Source organism: Papaver somniferum, unplaced genomic scaffold, assembly GCF_003573695.1.
Source record: "Papaver somniferum cultivar HN1 unplaced genomic scaffold, ASM357369v1 unplaced-scaffold_48, whole genome shotgun sequence".
NCBI classification, from domain to species: domain Eukaryota; kingdom Viridiplantae; phylum Streptophyta; class Magnoliopsida; order Ranunculales; family Papaveraceae; genus Papaver; species Papaver somniferum.
This window is the reverse complement of record NW_020647415.1, coordinates 910,190-936,065: the sequence shown is the minus strand read 5'-3', so window position 1 is coordinate 936,065 and position 25,876 is coordinate 910,190. Positions and strand designations below refer to the sequence as shown.

The following is a 25,876-nucleotide window of genomic DNA, read 5'->3' as shown; positions in this document are numbered from 1 at the left end:
ATTTTTAGTTTAATTTGATTAAACATCAATTAATCACCCGATTAATGCTAATTAATCAAGAGATAAATTAGCCATTTTTTAAAATAATTGGATAGGGGTGTGTTTTTTTTTACTTTTCAATAATCTTTTTATATTATAATGATAATTAGCCAGTATCACTATAATATAGTAGTTAAGTCACTGGGTGATGATACTAGTGATTATGACTTAAGAAAAAAACTAAATGCTTGCAATTATGACTTAAGATTCTTGCATTTATGACTGTTGACTCAGGTAGTAGAGTAACAATTTCCCGACCCATGTAAGGGGCCGGGCTGGTCTACTGTTCTTCCGACTCTATTAGAACACCCCGCGGAACTGAAATCAATCCAACTTTTGGCCTCCCTCCAAGCTAGGGGTGTAAATTTTGCCCGGCAGCCCGAGGCCCAGTACCGTCCGCCCTGTCCCATGACAGCCCATGGGTGACTGTGGCCCTTTACGGGTTGCCCCGACCTAGCCCATTTAAATAAGAGGGCGGGCACAGGCCACAATTCAAATTTTCTTGCCCGGCCCAATACCCTCACTATTATCCCGTCAATGCTACCCGCCATGTTAGCCCGCAAGTGTTATCCATTTACCTAGCCTAAGTGACTGTTCTCATTTGTTTTATCCTATAATATACTTGATACATATACTTAATACAGTCAACCCTCATAGTTTTCATATGTATTTCTTAACTTTTATTCCATTGGAGTCTAATTTTGTTTATCATATAGAGAAAATATTGAGCAAAATCTAAGGAAGTTTCCTTTTCTGATGATTCAATTCAGGAAAAATTATAGGAAGTTTGGTTTATCTTATTCCCATCTCAATTCTCGTATTTGATTATTAATTTTTTAAGTAAAACTTGTGTATTATTACTACTTTCTTTTTATTTTTAACAATATATATGTATAATATATATATTTGTTTGTAATATTCAAGGCCCTCCCGGCCCTACCCGCCCGAGCCCAAATTACAAAACAGGCTTGGATAGGCCATGGATAATAATTGTAGATAAATAACCCTGCCCGCCCGTCCCTTTTAATTTCATGGATAAGAAATGTTCCGGCCCGCCCAATACCGTCCCATTCCCCTACTCCAAGCTCTAGGTAGGCGAAGCTTCCCCCCAAATATCTAGGGCAAATGCATACATTCCTCTTATAGTCTTAAAATCTCTCCTTTTTTCTTCAATTCTACCATTAATATTTCCTCAGGCAACAATTGATCTGCGCTCTGCAAAGGTTTGATTTTTCTTTTCTTTTCTTTTGCTGTAATTGTGAGTATTTTGAACTGATTTTGTACTTCATTTTCTCACTGAGTATCAAATTGTCTCATGTTTTAATAGTTCTAATTTGATGTTCTGTTTCATCATTTCTTTGAATTTGGCATATGTTGTTAATTTAGGGTTCAATTAGAACCAAGAAACACTGAGTTAGAATTAAAATTGGTCAGCTATCCTAATCAAGTAGAGTGAAGAACTTTTAGGGTTTTAATTTCATAAATTTTGCATCTTTCTTAAATTGTGTGCTAAATAGTAAGTATGTCTAAGCAGCCACTCATCAATTTTTATTTCCACAGCATCTTGAATCTTGATTTCCATGTATTTTTGTTGAGCGAAACCGAATTCATGATCTCTATAGAAGTGTAGTGCACAAGCTAAACGTGTTTACGTCTTCTGATTTCACATCGGTAAAGAAAGCTCTTCGCACTTGGCTGTCTTAGTTACTAGTCTTCCAACTAAAAGTATTCGTCCAGTAATTAAAATTCCTAGAGAGTTCTTATCATTTCAATACTAAACACTTTAGTATTGCCTCTGACGGAAAACAGTGAGGAAAATTTGTGGTACTGATCGACTGACTAACAGCCATAAGGTGTGAGTCTAGCTGATTTAGACAGTAGAACTAAGAAACCTGATACTAGGATACCCTGCGCTACCCAAATTAGATCTTTCGAAATTGTCGATTAGGCAATTTCCGACATGACACGATAGCTGACTTCCCAAGAACTAGTTAAGTAGCTAGAGTTAAAGTATCCACTGCACTAAGTTTTATAAACAGGATCATTCAGAAACTCGATGTATTGCACGGCATAGTGTTGTGCACGTGTGTTAGTATATGCAGACTAGATTTTAATCGTCAAATTAAAATTGCTTGTTGGATGTTTACCTTTTCCAGGTTACCTCAATGTAAGTTTGTTTTTACTAACAGATTTTTTATAACCAGCAGATAGAATTGGTAGTTTTTTGCACTTTATTGGCGATTTGAGTTTCAATATTCTAATTTCTTACTAAAGTTCCAAATTTCTAAGTACGTACCACAAACTGGTTTTCTAGAAATATAGTTGGAAAATTTTCTTCATTACTACATTACTACTGCTGGACATACCTCTCCAATAGATTGGCAACTGTCATCTAAGGTTTGTAGCCCTGTAGTTCCTACTAACTGATGATTTTGTTGTAGTTGTTGCTTCTTTAAGGTTTAAGATCGCTGCGTAATTCCCTCTCCATGGATTCACCATCATCTGAATTCGTTTGGATAATTGAGAACTTTTCTAGCTTGAATGACAAAGAATTTCATTATTCTGATTATTTTTTAGCAGGTGGTTGTACATGGTATGTGGACTACTTTCCCATTCATCACTTTATTGGTTATGTGTAGATTTGGTGGTATTTATTGATTTCAATGCTTCTGGTATCTACTCTTTCTCATTAGGTCGATAAGGATTCACTCCAAGGGTCGCACAATCGGAAAACACTTTTCGATGTACCTTATGTTTAAGGGTCTGGATGATAAATCTTATAATACAAAGTTCAGCTTATCCATTTTTAATCAGAAAGATCACCAGAAAACAGTGAGACAAAGTACATATTTTCTTTGTTTTAGACTCTCTTCTATGTTTCAAAGATAACATACTATATTATTATCTGCACTAAAATTTAGATTATTATTTAGAGAAACTTTCCCTATGTCTACAGTAATTATTTTGTACTTCAAAACTTATTATGTCTGCAGGTGGGCAATATACATTCACTCGTAACACAGGCAGTGGGTTTTCATCAGTCTTGCTCCTTCCTGATCTACATGACCCTGCTAAAGGGTTTATTGTAGAGGACAGTTGTATAATTCAAGCTGAGATTACTTTTGTTAAGTCTGATGCTTTTAATGTGGAGGTGATGTTTTGTTTAGCTATCTCCTTTTAAAATAACTCTAAGATTTCCCTAATCATATTCCAATTAAAATAGTGAAGCAATGTTGGGGTTTCGATTTTTTTAGGTGCCTTTAAGTACTGCTGGGAAACCCTTTGAAGGAGACAACGCAGTTGTATTCTATGATAACAATTTTGAAATTGTCGGAAACTTCAGTGTTTTGAAAAAACCAGCATCTTTGTATAGAAAGATTTGGCTGAAATATGGCCATATAGCTTCGACGAAAGTTTTTCCAGCCTCGTCATACAATAGCTTAGTCACTACGGTTGCCGATATTATGAATTCTGTTATTGATATGTATCATTGCCGTCTTATTGAAGTATCTGCTGAAATGATTGGTGCATGGGAAAATAAAATAAAATTTGCCGAGGAGCTTCAGTTTAATGTTAAATGGCTTAGAGGCCGTTTCAATGATGTAAAAAGGGATTTCAACAATGGACGGATTGAAAAACTTATGAAGGAAGCAGAACAAAACCCAGGACCTTCACAGCCCCCGAAAGTGAAGGTGGAGAATGAAGTAGTTGACGAGTTCAAAGAGATCTGCTTGCCAGGCTTTTTGTTTGAAGGGATGTTATGAACCAGTCAACTGGGTGAGGTAAACTTTTACTTCCAACCATAAAGAAACTGATATTGTCATTTGGTAGCTAGAAAAAAAATCTGAATTTAAGTGTTGTAGGAAAATTAGTGTCTCGATCTCTGACATACGAAGGATGTGCTTTTTGTCAATGACTGCAAAAGTATTTTGAATCTTGTTAATAGTCAGATTAAGTCACCAGCCACTGTCTGGAGTTTAAAAATTCTCTTCTGTGTAGTACTTTGTAAGAGTAACTTGTAGGGTGATTGTTTAGCCTCTTGTGGTCAACTCAGGTTCGTGGCATCCCTTTCTTGGATAGTTTACTTGCAAGGTATTAACTTCCACATTCTGTCATCTCTGGTTTGTTAAACGAAGTTGTTTTGTCCGCCAAAACAATTTTGGTTGTGTCTACTTTATGACTAGCTGTTTCTTATGATAACATTATCGATTACAGTTTGGTAAATCTAGACTAAAATATTTTGGCAGTGACTTGGTTACCTTACAGTTGTTTTTATTATACCGTCTGTTTCTTAGTTCTCATTGATGTAATACATGCCAGGCCCTTAAGTTTTTCCTATTAGTTACTTCTGTACAAAGGCTCATAAACACCCCAACAATACTAGTAGCTGTAGGGCTTAATCTACCTCTCCAATCTTCCTTTTTTTTTGGAGAACTACATGCTGCCTGGTACACCTCTCTCTATCCTCTCTTATATTGCAGGAAGGATTGTACTGCGTACAAGAGAGTATTTATGTATTAGCAGGGGTCCATGGAAAAGGTTTCTACTAGTGACAGTATTCTCCGAGATTGAAAATGATTTAAGAAGCTGCAAAATATATTGCATGCACGACTGGAACACCAATATTTATGTATTAGCAGGGGTCCATGGAAAAGGTTTCTACTAGTGACAGTATTCTCCGAGATTGAAAATGATTTAAGAAGCTGCAAAATATATTGCATGCACGACTGGAACACCAAAATTAACGCAACATTTATGCATTTCCGGTTTGGGATATGAACAATTGCCCTATTTTTTATTTTTTTTGTTTTGATTGTAGATGGAAATTTCACTACTAGATTCAAAATTTACGGACATATCTAGTATAAATGTAACCGGAAAAACTGTATTCAAAGATGGATATCTCCACGGCAATAAGAAAGCAAGATTATAACACGACTCTATTTACAGCATGAGCCAGCAGAAGCATTAAGCACCTGTCCAGGGAAGCTTAGATGCAGTTGAGGAAATCAACCAAACAGGCTAGCATTTCCTGTTGCAAATCTTGATTTCTGATATGCCAAATCTTGCAAATCCTAACCTCTTAACTACAGATGGTAAAATTTTCCTTTCCTTTACTTCAAATCTTAAATGATATATTGATATGTATCCCAATAAAAGTTCTGTTAACTATATGCATTGGGGAAGCATATAGAGAAAAGGAAGCTGGCTTACAAAAAATAAAGCATTCATATTAAATGACACCTGAGGTATGCCATCATAGACTTAAACTAGATTCATCCAAAGTTGCACTTTTGCCCAATAGCATTATCAATTTAAAGCATGACACTGTTGGCCAATAGCATTATCAATGGCATTATTAATTTGGACTAGGTATGACCAAATTTTCATTATGCAAGCCTCTTTGTTCTTTAGAAAATGCTGCAAGAGAACGAAACGAATATAGACACTAGTTGCACTGTCCAGTACTTCACATTTATCATTTCTTATGACTTTGCATTTTGATTTTGATTTTTTGATTTTTGATTTTTTTTTCTTTGCATATCTTTTCACGTATAGGCTTATTCATGTTTGAATCGAGTTCTGAACCATATAGTATTATTTTTAAGCTATGTTTTTCTTAATTCGAATTTAGTAGTTTGATTAATGTTAGGGATTAGAAAATGAAGCTATGGCAATGTTAAGTCTTCCAAATGAAATTACTAGCGAATTCTATCTTAGTTAGCAGGTGCAGAATGCAAAATTTGGTCTACTTTTCTTTCGGACACTAAATTTATTAAGAATCATCTCAGCCATGCCATTCAAACCAACAAGAGTCCCAGGCTCATCTTATCTCATACACTCCATCTCAGGTTAAGACATGAGTTTAGACATAAAAACAACAGAGGCATCAAACAATGGCACCGAATGGAAAGGAGTTTTGGATAATGTCACAATGACTCCTCAACAACAAAAATCTTAACACACAAACAGAAATCTTTTTATATATAATTATATAAAGTAGTAAACCTACACTGTTGAAACTCAAAACCACACACATCAGTGGCTGGTTACAACTTTAAACACAAATACATAACAGTCTATGTATAATCCTTACAGTACACACGATAATAGTTATCACACTTGCAAACAGTTTTATTCTGAGAAATCACACAACACTCAACAATCCACGCATGATATAAGTTGTATTTTACTTATAACTCAATATAGTATATAGTTTGTTTTTTTTCGCCTCGCTGCCTATGACTATACTCCTACTCCTGTTGCTAGCTGTAGAGGAGAGTAGTACTGAAACACGGCAAATGGACTTGAATTTTGTTTTATGTTTTTTTTTTCTTCTCCCTTTTTACCTCTATCACACATGTCTATGTCGATATAGGTAGGAGAATAATAATGCACACACTTAGCTCGTACCAATATAGCAGATGCTATAATGTATGAGACTGTGAAGCAAAAAGAAACACATCCACACATGAAAACGTACACTTATTTGGAGGGCCAGAATGAAAGTGACTTAGACTAGCGACGGAAGCTTCTAACTGGGCGAGGCGGGTCACCCTCTACATCATGGAGCTTGATGAGAGTGTAGATGCCTGACCCTGCAAGTGCACCCAATGTTGGTGCTATTATGTACACCCATATGGCTTTGTAGTTGCCTGATGCCACCGCTGGACCTAGTGTCCTCACTGGATTCATTGATCCACCACTAGCTGGCCTGCCAACCCATACAATTGGCAATTTCAATTACCGCACTTGAATATTCAAACTTAAAATGTTGATAACCTTGAAATCGGATAACTATGTAATTTATCTAGAGCATCAGCTTTAGAATAAAAGAGTGCATCATCTTTTGGAAGAAAAGAAAAAGACTTACCCGGAGATTAGAATGTTCAGCATGACAGTTGCTCCGACTGCTATTCCTGCCAGTTCTCCAACCTGAATCAACAATAAGGGTGCAGTACATTAATCTATTAATTCCAACTCCAGCAAAACAAAATGCCTTTTTTTCTTTCTTTTCCTTAATTCCATATTGAAATCTTGCTACGTACCGCACGAGTATCCGTTGCAACAGCCGTGACAACAAACATAAGAATGAAGGTGATAATAAACTCAAGCGCAAAGGCTTGAGCAAGAGTGTTTGAAGGGATAGTAACACCACCAGACATGTAGGGGTTAAAAACACCCTTGAGGGCGAAAGAGGCACATATTGACGCAGATACCTGAGCTAATATGTAAGCAGGAACTTGAGTCCATGGAAAATGTCGGAATGCTGCAAAAGCGATGGTGAGGGAAGGATTGAAATGTGCCCCTGATATGTGACCCGTGGATAATATGAGCACCATAACAGCAAGTCCAGCACAAGCTGCATTCCCTATGAGTGTCTCAACACCGTCGTACTTCTGGTTTAAAATAGGCCCGGCCGAGGCTGCAAACATCAATATGAAGGTCCCTACGAACTCTGCTCCTAGCTGTAGCATGAAACCATCTTAGATGCATTTACTAATGACAAATAAACTCAAAAGTGAAATAAAATTGCTCTTCATTATGAGTAGTTAGATAGTTAACTACCCACTTGTTTTCTATTGGAAATTTTATAGTAGAAAAATAAAGATAATCTATATTATCTCCATAGAAAGTCAATATATATTAACTTAATGCTGGGCGGTGTGTGATTTTAGTCCTGCTGAATTTAGACAAGTTATTGATTCAGGGATGTATGAAGATGACATTATGTCATTATCGATAGCAAGGCTGGCCAGGGAAACTTAAGTCAAACGCCAAATTCTTCGAATATCTAGCACCCATGTGCATGATGATCGCACAATTGAAGATCTGTATACTTCAACCGATGCATGATATGATGCATGGACAAATACTTTATTTAATTATGTACGAACGTACCTTCCTGCCAAGAGAGACGTCCGGTGGTCCGAGATCGGTGACACACATATGGTTGGGTGTCCATGATTCAACTGGGAAACACTTGCCTCGAGGCATGGACTTCCTCTCCCTTTCATAGGACAATGAGTCGATTCTCAGCGATGACATCAACGGCGTTGGTGTTCCGGGAGTTGCCGGTGGGGTCGCCGAACTGTTCTCAATCCCGTTGTTCAAATCAACTTCAGGCATTTTTTTTTTTTTTTTAACAATGTAAGAGGGACTGATAAACGGAACACGCAGGAAAAATAAACACTAAGTAGACTAATTTTTTTGTTTTTTTGGATAAATATCTCTAGTAAAAGAGAGTAAACAAAGAAAGATAGAACTAATTTACATGATTGGAAGGTTTTTATAGATGTATTTCTAAGTAATAGATTGAATCCTCGCCAGTCTAACAATCACTAACTATTTGATAAATCCTATAAGATGAATCTATAGAATAAGACTAATTTAATTTTTTTGGGTTTTTTTGATAGATGTTCGAGAGAAAATTAATGGAAAACAATTACATGCTTGTAAAGCTTTTTTAAAAGTAGTTTTAAGGAATAATAAAAATCGAATGATCCAGTTTCAACAATTAAAATTCAAGATTCTATTCTCCAAATACACATCTGCATGAAGAAGCTGAGAATAATACTCCGAATGAAGAACGAACTGAAGTGAAAAAGATGAAGAGAATGATTAAAAGAGACGACGATGAACAGCTAGAACACAAAAGGGTGATGAGGGAGTTAACAAACAAACAAGACTGGTATAGTAGTATAGTTGGTGATGAGCAATGAGATAGATGAATGTGGGTTTCTTATATAGTAAAACGCAAAAAAAGAACTTAATTAGTTATTTTCTTAATTTGTCTCTTGGGTTCTTGATGTTTAAGGCCTGGTAGGCGCTTTAAATTATTGTTAATCTTCAATGATAGACAAAAAGAAAAGAAGAGGGAAACGTAATGCATACGACTTTGAGAGGGAGACAAGAGAGAGAGATCTGAAAGAAAACAAAAGCTGAGGTCAATGCTGCTTAATCAATCAAAACCACCAGTTAAAATATATTGATGATGATGAGTTGGTACCTACTTCGTTCGTTCATCATGATTAAAGCTGAAATTCGCTTGGGATAATAAAAGTATTAAGACCACCACCCAAATAATACAGACCGGTTGATTAGGGATATCAGAATTAAACTAACTGATGAAGTACAGAAGTAGTGAATACTATAACGTTTAGTTGTACTATCAAGAGAATAGTGGATTAAAGAAATGTGTCAGTTGATAGTTTTGTATTCATATGCATGCACATCAATGAATAATCCATCATGCTATGCTACTTATATTGATCCCCCTTGTTCCGTAGTATTGCTTTAAGTATTATATTCGTATAGTTGCTAATAGAAAATGATCTTGTGATTCTTATAATACCTTGCTGGTCGGTGATTAATTAGCTTTAGGCTTAATGTATCACGCGAAATCAGAGGTTAATTAACGTTTAAGCAGTAACCAGTATTCGATATGTACAAATTAATTGTACTGCTGCTTGGGTAGCTCTACACTGGGATCATACACCTTTCATTTCATGCCAAAGCTCACATGGAAAGAAGATAAAAACTAATAGCCTCTTTATATGTCACTCAAGAAGTTGCCTTTTGAAACAAAAACGTTTTGTTTGAGTACACAATTTCGAAATAACTTTTGGAACTAAGAAAAAAATATATTGCTTCTAACTTTTGATTCTCGTATTCAACGGGAAATAAGGGTTAGGCCTAACCGTAAAGATAAAAACCGTTGAACACAAATTGGATTCATCCTGACTTAAACTTAAAAAATAGCGAGAATGAAATTGGATACATCCTGATGTAAATTAAAAATAAGAAAAAATATTTGAAAATTGGTAGATGAAACTGTTTACATCCCGGCTATTTTTACATTTTTGTCCATTTAAACAGTATCAAAATCTAGATGTCTTTTTCACCCCAAGAATTGTTGATTTTGTTTTTTTAACCAATTTTGTATAGCCTGTTTAGATGTCACTCTAGAAATTGCCTTCTGAAACAAAAACATTTTATTTAAGTATACACTTTCGGAATGATTTTTGGAACTAAGAGAAAAGAAAATTGTTTCGAACTTTTGCTTCTCGCATTCAATGGGCTGTAAGGGGTAGGCCTAACCTCAAAGAGAAAAACCGTTGAAAATAAATATCACAAAAATAGAATAAACGGTGGTTGATCCCACCTTTTCGAACCATTTTTCCAGAACATCTATAACATTAACACATCCCTATCAATATGAGAGTACTTCAGTTCCCAAACTAAATCAATGATTAAAAACTTAAGAGAGTTATCCGATTCCGAGAGGCATAGACTCCTACGAACTGACCGAAGCAGTGGTATGAGAGGAGTAAACCGTTAATTAATTGATTATATATGTATCACTTTACTTTCTTCTTCTTTTTGGTAATTTCCCCATGGTATCCTTGCACGTGGTCATGTTATCATTCGCAGGTTTAATGTTCGGCGCAATAATTAAAATAAAGAAAAAATCAAATAAGCAAAAGTTATTGATACTTATCTCCTTTATAATGGAATTGATCGATTGACGAAACGAACGAGCTTCTCATATCTCCACAACAGCAACAAGGCAAAACTTTGGAAAAACAAAGTGAGTCACGTGTTCAACATGTTTCCCTTAAGACATTAGCGCCCGGCTACACTCAAGAGTGATGCTATATCCCTCACAGGACGGATATCTCCAGGATAAAACACCCTAATACACCTACTACTAGCATATGTAGTAGATGCTCAACTTGAGCTTGGCAACTCCGAAAAAACCATAAAGGAAAATCTCGAACGCTTGAGAAAAACTATAAAATATTTTTTTCCCTTGGGGGTCCCTCTAAATATAGAGGAACCCCTTTCCCATAGATTTTACAAAAATAGTGAATTTGTTTATATAATCGACAAATACAACTTAAGAAGAAAAACTCCCCGATGTGGGACTAAAAGGTTTATATAGTTTCTTAAAACTACTGAAAATTGGAAACTCCACGATGTGGGACTAAAAAGTTTCATTCACAAAATAAAACAATAAATTATAATTTTTTATTAAAACTTTAAAAAATTATTTTTTTATTAATCGTTTTCCAACAATCCCCCACATGAATGAAAACTCAATAAAACATGAAAACACAGATAGATCTTGGTAAATCAACATCCCAACCTCACGATCCAAACAGACTGATCGTGCAAGTGTTGAAATCATACTAGTCATTTCTACGTCCTCTCCCTCACACAAAAGTGTGTTGACCCCAGGGTCATACTATGGATTGCATAAATCATAATAGTATTGAGAGATTTCATCCTTAGTTCTCACATGGTGATACTATAGGTATCTTTCACCAAAGTGAAAAAGCATGAACTAGTGAACCCTTAGTGACCTTTAGGTCCTAAGTTCCAGTAATACCAAAACCATCAAAACGAAAATCACATAAAAAGCGCAGGAAATACCATTTTAGGCAGAGGTGTCCATGAGGTCTTGAACCTTTGCTTAGTGAGATATTACCGGAATTACTTGCTAGAGACAGTGAACTATGTCTTGAACTGCTAGCATTTGATGTAATTCGTGATAACAACCACGGGTGATATCTCCAAGATTGCTGCCAAGCTCGTGCCATTTTGTCCAATTTGGCCCTGGACATATCCTGTTTCTCAGAATGCTCTAGAGAATCAAATCTCATATTCTCATAGGAAGCGGCCCACTTCCTCATTCAGATAGGTGAGTTTCCATAAAGAGTGTTACTACTACACCCCACTTCAATCTTAAATTTAAACTATAGAACTCATTAAGACTTCTTAAAAGTCATCCTTCACATGCAGTCACACTATCACGTCTACACCATAGGGAAGGGACAGAGAATAAAATTCTCTGATAGTGTTTACCTTTACCCACCACAAATTAGTTGTCTCATTCGAAACCTTGATCTTGGGATCTCCAGTCAGCAAGGTTGAGTATCCTTCATGGCAAGTTTAATTTATGAGCTTAAGCCCCATCCCCTTCGATGTTTTCTAATATCTTTGGATGAACCTTTCGTCAAAGGTTGCGCGATATTCTCCTTGGACTTTATCCAATCAATGGAAATAACGCCAATTGAGATTAGTTATTTTTAGCTTTAGCTATTATAGCTTGGCTAACACAGTATATAGATATAGCTGGCACAGGCCTATGCCAGAGAGGAATGTCTTCTAAAAAGCATCTTAGGCACTCAGCCCCCTCTCGTGCTTTATCTATCGCAATACTCTCATTCCATAATGAATTGAGCAATATATGTTTGGAAATCTTCCAAAAAACCTTCCTGCTAGAGTGAAAACATATCCACTCGTAGACTTAAGACTCCTCTGAGTCAACTATCCAGTTTGCATCACAAAGTCTCTCAAGGACAGCAAGATACCTTTCATAAAACAAAAAAAGGTAATAGAGTATTTTAGGTACCGCCTACTAAGTGCATCCCAATGCTCTTGCTCTGGACAACAAGTATATCTACTTAACTTACTCACATATAGGCAATGTCTGGACACTTACAGTTCATTAAATTCATCAGACATCCTATAACTCTTGAGTATTCAAGTTAAGATACTCCACTATCCTTAATTTTCTTGAGTCTACAATAATCGTACGGAGTACAAGCAGGCTTACAATCACACTGATTGTATCTCTTAAGCACAAAATTCAACATAATGAGAACGACTAAGACTATAAATGCTAGATTATTCTAATCCTCATCCCTAAGATTACATCAACAGGGCCTAAGTCTTTCAAGTCAACGTTCTCATTCAGCGCATAGTGGAATTAATCACATCTAGTTTGTATCAAGTATAAGCATATCATCAACATACAAGCATACAATCACACAGGCTTAACAAGTTACTTGTAAATATACTTGTCAGATTCATTAACTTAAATCCACTATACATTATCACATGATCAAATTTTCCATGTCACTGTTTACGTGCTTATTTTATAAACCATACAAAATTTTGTTCAACTTACAAACTTTGTCATCATAACCTTTCACTACAAAGTCCTCAGGTTGGTCTATGTAAATTTCTTTATCTAATTCACGATTTTAGAAAAGCTGTCTTAACATCCATCTGATGTATCTCTAATTTGTTTATGACAGCAATAACAGTTAGCATCTCAACGTAAGTAAATCTCGTCACATGTGAATAAGAATCAAGGAAATATACACCTTGTTTTAGTTTATAGCCTTTAGCTACCAACTTAGCCTAATATTTTTCTACAGTTCCATATACCTAATGTTTCCTCTTAAAGACTCATTTACATCTCATGGTCTTACTCTCTGGAGGTAAACTATAAACCTCCCAAGTCAGGTTCCGACGGACTGAGTCCATTTCACTGATGGGATTTCAGTAGATATCAAGGCTTTTTTACAAGTCCGGGGCTTAGACTAAGCTAGGCATGTTATGAAGTCGGCTTCATAAAAAGTCTCAAGTCTTTTTTTTTTTTTACTTATCTTAGGCTCAACCGTAACTTCATCTTCCTTTAAGATAAGTTCTGACTATTTGAAAATAAATCTAGGGATCAACAACACATCTCTAATGAGGTACATGTTTAAGAATAAACATGTTCAAAGAACTCAGCATAGATTATGTAATAGTATCACACAAAGTCAGAAAAAATCACACCAAAGTCTGAAAAATCAGAACACACAACCAAAAATCTATATGTAGAAGTATACTCAGCATACCTTATATGAAGACACAATCCACATTTTTGGTTTCTATCTACTTCTTTTAGGAAGACGAATGGAAAACTTAGTCAAACACCCCCACACTTCGACGCATTCATAAGAAGGTCATCTACCTATCCATAAATCATATGGAGATTTATCTGATCCTTAAGGGTACTCTATTCAGGATATACTAGTTAACATGACTGCCTCCCCCCACAAGGCCGCAGGTAATCCTGAACTAATGAACATGACAATTACCATCTTCTTAAGGATACAATTGTTATGTTCAAGGATTCTAATTGGTTTTGAACTTCAAGTTTATACATCTTAAGGCTTCTAAGGCATCATCCTTATCCCTAAGCAAGTATACAAGACAGTACCTCGTACAATCATCTACGGAAGTTATAAACCATCTTTTACCACAGTGATTTTAGGTTGAACTCATGTCATCTAGGCCTAACTTAAATAATTCTAAAGGCTTAGAATTACTCTGAACATTTGTGCTAAAAGGTTTTAAAGCAAATTTGATTCTTCACAGATTTCACTTTTGTGTTCAAAGTCCAAATTAAATTTGGGTACACAGCCTATGCTATCCAGTTAAGCATTGACTTATAAGTTTACGGTTACAAGCTTACCACATAAAACAATCAATCACATAAAGAAAGCACAAGAATCAACTATGTTCACATCCTCAGTTTTTTCCGTTAAGCTTATATAGACCCAAAGTCCTATAGATCTTGCTTAAAAAATAACTGCCTTGTTACAACAAGTTTTCCAGAAAAAATTAAGATCTTAAATCTTTTTCCATCTACAATAGAACAAGATACAAGATTCTTGCATATGCTTGGAACATGAAAACTTCATTCAATGTGAGAGTATTACAGATATGAGCTTCTGCTCGACCTTTTCCTTTTATGCAATCTCTATTGCAGATGAGTTACTCAAAAAGATTTTCTCGACATCCCCTATCCTCTGATAGGAGGTGAACATGTCTCTGTTTCAACAAACATTCTCGGTGGCTCCAGAGTCCACCTTCTGGTCTCTCACATTGGTTGTTAAAATAACTTCTGACATCATGTCAATGAACTCGTTCTAATTTGTTTCAACTAAATTAGCATTAACTTTCTACTTATTAAGGTTTTATGTTGTCTACACTTTACTACCGTATGGCCCGGAATTTTACAAACATAACAATCACCCTTAATTAAAGTAACGCTGGATTCAGTTTTACGAAACATACCTTTCTTATGAAGACTACGGTTAGAGTTGTGTTTGATATTCCCGCCTTTGTCAGCTTTGGAAGACTTATGTTCATCCACATGCGCCTGGTAGCCATGTTCCTTTTCAATTTCATGTCACAATCTTCGTTTATACTCTGACCACGGACACGGTAATTTCCCAATCACCTAATACACCACATCTCACAAACCTTAGTTCCGAATAGGAAGATAAAATATGAGTTTTGAAGATAATATCTAGATTTACAAACTTCGTTTGAACCACCATATCAAAAAACTCATGATTACCCCATAAAAAATACTTTAGTTAACAACAAAAGTTTGCCCGTCAGAATTTTTCAGGAACATTTGTCTGTTTTGTAAAATATCAAACAAATATTTTTACAACTCCAAAAATTCTGAAATTTTAAGTGGGTAACTATCAGGATGTCTACTACGTTGTGTAAAAAGGGTTCATCTAAATTCCTTCTAGGTTAAGAGATAATCTCAAAACTCTACAGCTGACCAAACAATTGTTTTTGTTTTTCACTCCACAATTAACATCCATGATTCACAAACCAACCAACACTACGGGAAAAATCATCATTGACGACACAAGATAAGAGTTGTAGTACCCCTACGACAACTCCATTTCATGCATTGTGGAACGGGGGTATTGTAGAAAGTCCAAGTTTTTCTACAATGGTTGACAAGTGTTGTAAAGGGTGATGTGATTCATGGTTCGACAATAGTTTGTCAATGTTGCGATTCTCTTTCGATTTTATTTTGGAAGCCTACCGCAACTCTTATTTATATTGTAAGACTTGATTTCACAACATCTAATCTGGGTAGTAAAACTCTATAACACAACTCCCATTTATATTGTAAGACTTGATTTCACAACATTTAATCTGTGTAGTAAAATTCTATAACGCAACTTCTCTAATAATCGTGAATAGCACTATTACTACACAACTTCTCGAAAATACAACTTTTGTTTGGAGTTGTGTGCATAATACTATTTTGAAGAAAAAAAATTAGGGCCGAAACCGAATTGCCGAAAATAATTCACATTCGCATTAACGTACCAGTGTAACACATTTACATTCATTCAAGTTAACCTACTAGTCTTAAACACACATTCAAAAAATGGCAGTGATATAGATGTTTGTTACAAAAGTGGAGTTTCCAAAACACACTCTAAAAAGATTAAGATGTATATGAGAACATTCACCCTAGTATGCAACTGTGCTGATTCAAATTTGGAATCGTGTAACTGCTCACCATTGACTTGCTGGTATCAGTGATGAGAATCCCAGGCAAACACAAACCTTTCGTTCCCATCACCATCAAGAGGAGATGCTTAGTTTACGAAAAAAATCATTTAAGCAACAGCAGCTGCTGCAAAATGTTGTGCTCCAATAATCTTTCCATTACAGAAGTTGTTACTTGTTGCTGTTGCACCACATCCTTGAGATTTTGTGAAAAGTCATGCACTATCTGTTGACATTCCGTAGACAACCTAAGAATATCTCGGCAAAGGCTCAACGACAGGCGGTGTCTGTATTGGAGCTTCATCTCTTGAACACATAGGAGATTGTAAACCAGATCTCCAAGTCATGTTCATCCAGTTAAGATTATGGACTTTGAACTCGAGACCATTCCTGCTGGTTTTCTAAATCTCTAGCATGAATGGCATCCCTGCACAACCAGAAAAGGTCACGCTCAAACAAACATATCACAGTTTTAAAACCCATATTTGCACTTGACCAACCATTAACAAAGAAACTGCAACAGGGTTAAGGCATGCAATAATAAAAAAGTGAAGGAAAGAAAAAATATTCCACCAAAACTTTGTAATGTCATTGTCTCACAAAAGCCATAAGCGAGAGCTGAAGTTGAAACAAACTCGAGCTTAAGCTAATAAGCTCACTAGAGCTGAAAATGTAACAGTTCTGTGCAAGTACTGCAAGGTTAATGTTTATAATCTTTAGCTACTCTAAAGTATTCAGACTTAAATATTCTTCTGAAACAAACAAATTTATTTGTTTTATAGATGACACACAGATGTTCATAGTATTTAACAAACGGCAGGGTAGAAAAGAGCAACTGCGCCTCAATTAAAAAACAGGCAGTGCCTCTCTCAATAGCTAGCAGATGTCAATAACATAGGCTATAATTATGGATTGTTAGACTCAATCCATGGACAATCAATAAAAAAGCCACATTCACTACTTAAGATCAAATGCACCTACAAAAAAATAAAACATGGAACATCTGTATGTGTGTGAACGAAGAACATAGTACAACTACAAATGATGTGATATACGACATTTTAAAATGCTGAAAAAAATCAACTGCACTGCCAAAATCTACTCAAAGAATTATACCAATAACATAGCCAGTGAATACAAACAAAATAAGTATGCGGGCGAGCAACAAACCTGCTTGTGCATCGATGCTCCACCATATGCAACAGCGACTTTAACACCAGTCTGATAAGAGAACTTTTTCGCTTCATCATGTATCTACAGGACCACAAAACCAAAAATGAGTAATTAGAAATTAGAAAAGTGTATCTACATCACTAATAACAATCATTAAACGGAAACTCAAACAAAGAACTTAGCAATTTTCACCTGGCAAGACAACTCTCTTGATACCCTCCTCTCCTCCTTCAATTTCAGTAGCACTTAATTCAGCAAATTTGTCAGCAACATCAAATGGGTTTGGCTCATAAGTCCTTCTCCCACCACCACCACTACTACCACCACCACTAGCACTCCATCTACCTCCTCCTCCTCCACTAGCACCACCTCTAGGTCTAACTCAGGAGGTACCTGAAAGGGCAAATCAAACACCATTATGTTAAAACAATGACAAAGAAAAAAAAAGTGAAAACACAAAGTGAAAAATCCCAAACATTATACACAAATAATACTTACAATCCAAATATTGTCAACACCACCAAGTACAGCAGCAGCAAGCTTTGATCTAAAAGGATTCCAGACTTTGTACCCAATCACTTTACTACCGCCTTTCATTCCACCACTACCAAGACCTCCTCCTTTGCTGCCTCCTCTGCCTCTACCACCACCACGGCCTCTAATTTTTCAAATCAAACATTCACATCTCTAATCCTTCCCTAAAACCTCAATTTCAATTTCAGTCACTTGATTCAATTACATCCAAGAACCCTAATATCTATTTTGGGAAAGAACAGAAACCCTAGCTTCTGTAATCTTCATTAAAACTCACACATCAATCACTAATTCTTCCTCATCATACTGTGTTCACAAAACCCACCTTTAATTTCTCCATTTCTAACTCAATTAACGATTCAATGAGAAAACCCTAGTTCTCGATTCATAACAGGACTCAATCTTCTTCTTCATAATTAGCAGAAACACCAACTCCTTCTTCTTTTATACATCCTCACGATTTAAATTTCCTCAATCCATACCTCAATTTCACCTCTCGATTTTCAACTGAACAAGAGCAGATAAGAAGAACGAAAAATAAGAAAGAAGAAGAGAGAATAAGAAGAGAAAATGAGTTTCAAAGAAGCCATTGCAATTTGAAAGAACCGATCTACAACTTCCGTAAGTTTTTTTACAAAAGAGAGTGATCGAGAAATAGATTTTGTGGTGAGTTAGGGTTTTCTTTTGCAAGGGAGGCGGAAGATAAGGTTAGAGACGAAGATAAGAGAGGAAAATGAAGAAACTGTGAGAAATTTTCTTTTGATCTTCTATATACCTATCTTTAAACGGCCAAGATTTGATTTAAATATGGTCATACGGATTAGGGATATCTTTGGACGGTGGATATTTGATTTGAGACTGTCACACGGATCAAGGAAAGTGTGTTTTCTTTGTGTGTTTCTTTGTGCTTTCTCTATGTGCTTCCGGATTGAATTTCGACTAGTCACATAATTCGTGAAGTAATTTCGACTATCCATACATGTCATGAAGTAGCTTTAGTTCACACTGGAAGACTCGGGTTCTCAGGATACACCATTGAAATCGATAAATATGAAGCTCTTTGTGTGTTTTTTTGTTCTTTTTTTGTGATTTCGATTTGTGTTTTTGTGCTTTATTTTTTTGCTTTCGGTTTATTTTAACTAGGGTTAGCAAGATACATCATCGAAATTGATAAATATAAAGCTCAGTGTCGACTCGAACTTCAAATGTGGCATAATGGCATAGAAACTATGAATCGGGAAGCTCCAGGAGGGTTCTGACTTCAAGCTTAGCATAATACATCATCGAAATTGATAAATATGAATCTCAATGTCGATTCGAAATTAGGTATAACGACAAATAAAGTATGAATCATGAAGCTCCAAGAGGGTTCTGACTTCAAACTTGGCATGATACATCATCGAAATCGATAATAAATATAAATCTCAGAGTCGATTTAAACTTAAAATATGGTATAACGACATAGAAACTATGAATCATGAAGCTCCGGGAGAGTTCTGACTTTAAACGTAGCATGATATATCATCGAAATCGATAAATATGAAGCTTAGAGTCGAGTCGAACTTCAATTATGGTATAACGACAAACAAACTATGAATCATGAAGCTTCGGGAGAGTTCTGACTTCAAACGTAGCATGATATATCATCGAAATCGATAAATATGAAGCTCAAAGTCGATTCGAACTTCAAATATGGTATAACGGCATAGAAACTATGAACCAAGAAGCTCTGGGAGGATTCTGACTTCAGACTTAGCATGATACATCATCGAAATCGATAAATATAAAGCTCGGTATCGATTTGAACTTCAAATATGGTATAACGCCATAAAAACTATGAACCAATAAGCTCTGGGAGGGTTATAACTTCAAGCTTGGCATGATACATCATCGAAATGGATAATTATGAAGCTCAGTGTCGATTCGAACTTCAAATGTGGCATAATGGCATACAAACAATGAATCAGGAAGCTACAGGAGAGTTTTGACTTCAAACTTAGCATGATACATCATCGAAATCGATAAATATGAATCTCAATGTCGATTCGAACTTCAAATTCGGTATAACGACAAACAAACTATGAATCATGAAGCTTCAGGAGGGTTCTAACTTCAAACTTGGCATGATACATCATCGAAATCGATAAATATGAATCTCAGAGTCGATTCGAACTTCAAATATGGTATAACGACATAGAAACTATAAATCATGAAGCTCTGGGAGAGTTATGACTTCAAACTTAGCATGACACATCATCGAATCTATAAATTTGAAGCTCAATGTCGGTTTGAACTTCCTAAGAACGATGAATTCATTCATCTACAGCTAAGATTCCATCGGAATATTCTCCGAAACCTTAAACACACCACAAATTTGTTAACTTCGACATTGAACCTGGATACGAGCTCAAAACCTGGCCGCGAGTAGACTACAATAAGTCGGAAACTGCGTAAGAACGATGAATCCACCCATCTACAAGTAAGATTTCATCGGAATATTCTTTGAAACCTTAAACACACCACAAATTAGACACTGAACCAGGCTCTGAGCTCGATAGTTGGTCGCGAATGGACTATTATAAGTCGAAAACTTTATAAGAACGATGAATTCACCAATCTACAGATAAGATTCCATCATAATATTCCCCAAAACCTAAAATACACCATAAATTCGTCAACTTCGATACTGGACCTGGATCCGAGATTGAAACCTGGCTGCGAATGGAGTATTATAAGTTGGGAACTTCGTAAGAACGATGCATTCACCCATCTACAGGTAAGATTCTATCTGGATATTCCCCGAGACCTTATACACAGCACAAATTCAACACTGAACCAGGCTCCGACCTCGAAAGATAGCCGCAAGTGGACTATTATAAGTCGGAAACTTCATAAGAACGATGAATTCACACATCTACGGATAAGATTCCATTAGAATATTCCCCCAAACCTAAAACACACCTCAAATTCGTCAACTTCGACACTGGACTTGGATCCGAGATCGAAATCTGGCCGCGAGTGGACTATTATAAGGCAAGAACTTGGTAAGAACGATGAATTCACCCATGTACAGGTAAGATTCCATTGGAATATCCCCCGAAACCTTAACCACAAATTCAACATTGAACCAGGCTCCGAGATCGAAACCTGGCCGCGAGTGGACCATTATAAGTCGGAAACTTCTGCATATTGTATGCATACCAGGCTCAAAGATCGAAACCTGCCGCGAGTTGACTACTATAAGTCAGAAACTTGGTAAGAACGACGAATTCATCCATTTACAGGTAAGATTCCTTCGAGATATTCTACGAAACATTAAAAAAATCATATTTCTGCATATTGTATGCGTACTCGGATCCAAGAACGAAACCTGGCCGTCGAATCCCCCAAACCTCATTTTTTCCCACATTCTATATTTTAACTTCAACAACACTTATAAGTGTTGTTATACGTTTCTATTAAAAAAAAAAAAACCTAAACTTGTGAACTGTAAGGATGGTTGATGAGCTAGACATCCATGCATTAGGTTCATGTTCGAATCTCCCTCTAACGTATTTTTCATTATCATATTTTTGTGTTCTTCAAGAACACTTGTGAGAATTGTGATAGGCTAAGTCACTACACTTATGAAACAAAGTTGTTATACCTAAATGTCATCACAACAATTTTGCTAAAGGAGTTGTCGTTTGTTTTCTTAGCGCAACCCCTTGTTCCTAAGGGTTGGTAGTGATGATATACGACAACTCTTCCTTTGAAACCAGTTGTAAAACATAGGACTTTCTACGATGTATAGCGAAGTGTTGTAAATCTCCAGTTGTAGATGTATATTTTTCCCGTAGTGCAACCATTTTCGATTATTACAAATTATAATGTCTTAAGATTGTTGGGCGCAATAATTAAAATAAAGAAAAAATCAAATAAGCAAAAGTTATTGATACTTATCTCCTTTATAATGGAATTGATCGATTGACGAAACGAACGAGCTTCTCATATCTCCACAACAGCAACAAGGCAAAACTTTGGAAAAACAGAGTGAGTCACGTGTTCAACACGTTGCCCTTAAGATATTAGCGCCCGGCTACAGTCAAGAGTGATGCTATAGCCCTCACAGGACGGATATCTCCAGGATAAAACACCCTAATACACCTACTACTAGCATATGTAGTAGATGCTCAACTTGAGCTTGGCAACTCCGAAAAAACCATAAAGGAAAATCTCGAACGCTTGAGAAAAACAATATAAAATATTTTTTTTCCTTGGGGGTTCCTCTAAATATAGAGCAACCCCTTTCCCACAGATTTTACAAAAATAGTGAATTTGTTTATATAATTGACAAATACAACTTAAGAAGAAAAACTCCCCGATGTGGGACTAAAAGGTTTATATAGTTTCTTAAAACTACTAAAAGTTGGAAACTCCACGATGTGGGACTAAAAAGTTTCATTCACAAAATAAAACAATAAATTATAATTTTTTATTAAAACTTTAAAAAATTATTTTTTTATTAATCGTTTCCAACATTTAATTATATTGGGAATGACCTAAAAGAACAATTGTTATATTTCTGCCGGTAAACTTAGTTTGTATCTAGATGTCCCACTGTCATGGGTTGCACTTGTTCCGTACTTCATGTGTAAACAATTGCGTACGTTAATGCGGTGTTCTTTCCACTTGATGCTAAAACAGCAATTAACATGGGAAAATAGTATGTAATGTGAAACAAATCTCCTGAATAGCTCCACCTCACAAAATCACCCAACACTAAACGTAAGTCTAATTTAGAGAGTGATTAAGAGGATGTCAAGCACTAATTTTGATCAATGGTTGGAGCTTTACGAGATCAATACAATGTTTCTCTTATAGAACTAGCGTCAATTTAGACACAATTCCGATTAAACATGTCCGTCAAACAAGACCAATTAGCAACAATCAGAATAGTGTAAAATGGGCAGGCACAAGCCAGCCCATCCCATTAAGAAGCGAACCCACCGTGCTATGTACCGTGTTACGTCGTGCCAGAGATTGAGGCGCGCTGGTGTTGTCCCCTATTTGAGGGCGCGTTGTACCGTGCTACGAAAAATCGAGTGTAATTTTGTGCACACTCCTTTAAAGAGTGTGCACAAAACAAAACAATCTTATTGGTCAGGCTAAAACGGTTGTTTTTGTTGCAGTGGAAAATATGGAGAAAGTAAAGAGACAAAGAGAGGTCTCTATTGATCAGGATAATGGGACTACATGGATACAATATCCTTTATATATATGTAAAGGGAAACCCTAGGTTCCTAGTTGGGTCGCACATCCGTGGGCTGTAAGCGCTATACAGTGCTTCACATAAAGTGCTTCGAATATAGTTTTTCAAATGTTGTCCTCTCCTTGGTGACTTGTGCCGAAATCAATTGCCTCATTAAAACTTTGATAAAGAAAATCCCAGTGGGGAAAACCATGGTACAACTCTTCACATGTAGTACTTCACATGTTATCTCGTATTTTACAATTAGTTCATCACATGCAATACGATCTTCAAAGATCGACGAGTCTAAGTTAATTGTCTTGTTAAAACTTCGTCATGCTAACCCAGAGGGACAAAACCTGAACTAAAGATAAAGAGTACAAAATTAAGTAAACTTAGAACATAGTTTGATGCATATACATTGCCTCATTAAAACCTTGACAAGGAAAACCCAGTGGGATAAAACCTTGACGAAGGGAAAAGAGTACAATGTGACAGATGCAAGTAAAGGTGATCCGTTGCAGATGATCACTTTGCTCCGTTGAAGTTGACTATTTTCTTCACAAATCCTAAGGCAGAAGATCCCTGTGGGAAAGACAATAGCCTTAGCTGGGAAATTACATTCCCGGTGTTTGTTGTTGTCTCATTAAAAACCTTGCCGAGCAACAAAACCCTGTGGAAAAAAGTAAACTCGGTGAAGGAAAAGAGTTCAACACACCATTAGATGCTCCCCTTGATGTCAGATAATTTTCATTAGTCTAATGCATTCAAAAGGAGTTTATCACACTTTACTTTGGTGACTTGAATGTTTATAAGACCATGTTGTTGATTATGGAAGTTACGTTGCTTTAAGAGAATATCGCGTTTCATTTCATTGATTCAGATATTTTCAGTAATATCAACGCAATCTCTATGTCTTCAACGTTCAACATACTTGATGTTTTTAGTGTTGTCTCGCTAAAAACCTTGTCGAGTAACAAAACTCTTTGGGAAAAACTATTCTCGATCGAAGGGAAAAAGAGTACAACACAACTTCAATTTCGAAGTAAATTATGTCGACATCATATCCTTGGATCCTCCCCCTAATGTCGGCATCTCCCCCTGATTACTTTCAGAGTTGTTCCAGACAGTTCCTTTAGTCATGTACTTTTCGAAACTGAATATCGGTAATGACCTAGAAAATAGTCTACCGTATCTCCCCCTGATTACTTTCGTTGGAGAAGAGATTATTGTTCCTTCATAATCAACAACTTTTAGATTGCACTTTCATTAGCATTCCTTTTAATGTCTTTGTAGGGATAAAACAAATTTATGTTAATGGTTACTTTTAAGTACACGATTACATTCATTATACCATTCCAAAGACGTTACACTGGCGCTGAGCTATGTCTAGCTAACAAGTTCCCAGAGGATGTAAAATTTAATCGAGTATATTATTATACTAAGTACAACAATGCGTTTATTGTACTTAGATATGGGAATTTCATCTCCCAACACATCTTCGTCATATTCCTTTGGACGAAATGGTTACTTACTTACATTTGAACCTCGACTAATCATGGGAGTGCTATCAGGATGCATGTATTTGTTAAATTGCCTGACAACTTTAGATATATGCAAACTGGTAGAATAATATACCACGAGCTCAGTATGCGATCGAGTTTTCCCTAGATTTTTCATCTCAAAATTCGGATTTTAAATAGCTTTTTAGGTCTCTTATTACATCAAGAGTACACATCATGTCTGTACCATCAACATAAATAGCCAAAACTCTAAATCAGGAACTTTCTTATGAATACGCAAGGAAAAATAACTTACTTTTCTATCCCCTTCAAATCAAATAGCCACTTAGACGGGTATACCACATCCGCCTGATTTCTTGAATCTATAAGTGAGCGTTTTATCTAACTGTAGACGCACTTTGTGGTTTAGAGTCATTTTATTTGGGAAACAAAAGTCTATCAAGTACTTTTGTAAATATATTTTGTCTCTTGATTCTTGAGAGTTACGTAACAACCACATACATATGCTGCATTTCAAGTCCTTTTGAAATTACCAAGCTAACTAAGTAGCGGAACTCTATAACGTTCATTACAAGAGAACAATTCCAGGGATTTGTGAGAAACCTCGCACCACAAGGCGAGTCTTTGTACTTTAAGAGTACTTTCTTCTTATTATGCTTTATGAAAAATTAATTATGTATGTCCAATAGGCTTTACACTTGGTTGTTTAGCACTACCACACCAAATACCCGTATATTTTCCAAAGAACTAAGTTATACCTAGATTGTATAGGCCAAATATGTTGTTTATTTGAAAATAATCAAAATAAAGCATGGTTCGATCTCATCGTGCTCTACTTATGGAGCAACTATTTATGGTTTATATCATCATTGTGCATGCATGATCCTTCCATTGACTCATGTGCATTCTCATAATCCGTCAGGATTTCATTGTTATCCAGAATCATTTAAAACTTCGGAGAGTCCCCCAGTATTGATTCATGCACATAGTCAGAGACAATCAAATGAGATGATTTCATTAATGATAAAAATTAGGTTGTGCCTTACTCATCTATTTCTTTTCTAGGTGAGCATTGGTCGAACCTGGTAATCTCTCCATCTTCATTTATGGAGCCACGACCTCAACTACACTTTCACCAAGTATAGTTGCAACACCTTAGTCTATGGTGTACCCCATACTGATGATTTCTAACCTTACAGGAATATTT

At 36.0% G+C, this 25,876-nt stretch overlaps 2 protein-coding genes across 7 annotated transcripts; one reads left to right on the top strand and one right to left on the bottom strand.

Moving 5' to 3' along the window:
• The first annotated feature begins 1,089 nt into the window (after positions 1-1,089).
• Positions 1,090-4,023, top strand: LOC113342868 (MATH domain and coiled-coil domain-containing protein At3g58200-like). 5 transcript variants are annotated; one of them, XM_026587259.1, is made up of 6 exons: positions 1,090-1,262; positions 2,247-2,327; positions 2,481-2,632; positions 2,733-2,881; positions 3,033-3,190; positions 3,294-4,023. In XM_026587259.1, exons 3-6 carry the CDS (start codon positions 2,526-2,528, stop codon positions 3,801-3,803), a joined length of 924 nt encoding a protein of 307 aa, XP_026443044.1. In that variant the 5' UTR covers positions 1,090-1,262; positions 2,247-2,327; positions 2,481-2,525; the 3' UTR covers positions 3,804-4,023. The 5 variants fall into 5 exon arrangements, with proteins under 5 accessions (XP_026443044.1, XP_026443046.1, XP_026443045.1 ...); XM_026587261.1 differs by lacking the exon at positions 2,247-2,327 and having other exon boundaries at positions 2,620-2,632; XM_026587260.1 differs by lacking the exon at positions 2,247-2,327 and having other exon boundaries at positions 2,497-2,632.
• Positions 4,024-5,997: 1,974 nt separating this feature from the next.
• On the bottom strand, positions 5,998-8,830 carry LOC113342832 (probable aquaporin NIP5-1). 2 transcript variants are annotated; one of them, XM_026587237.1, is made up of 4 exons: positions 7,942-8,830; positions 7,260-7,508; positions 6,914-6,975; positions 5,998-6,754 (listed from the first exon to the last, which is right to left on the bottom strand). In XM_026587237.1, the coding sequence occupies exons 1-4, from the start codon at positions 8,167-8,169 to the stop codon at positions 6,559-6,561; spliced, it is 735 nt and encodes a 244-aa protein (XP_026443022.1). In that variant the 5' UTR covers positions 8,170-8,830; the 3' UTR covers positions 5,998-6,558. The 2 variants fall into 2 exon arrangements, with proteins under 2 accessions (XP_026443022.1, XP_026443021.1); XM_026587236.1 differs by having other exon boundaries at positions 7,089-7,508; positions 7,942-8,827.
• Between the last annotated feature and the right edge of the window lie 17,046 nt (positions 8,831-25,876).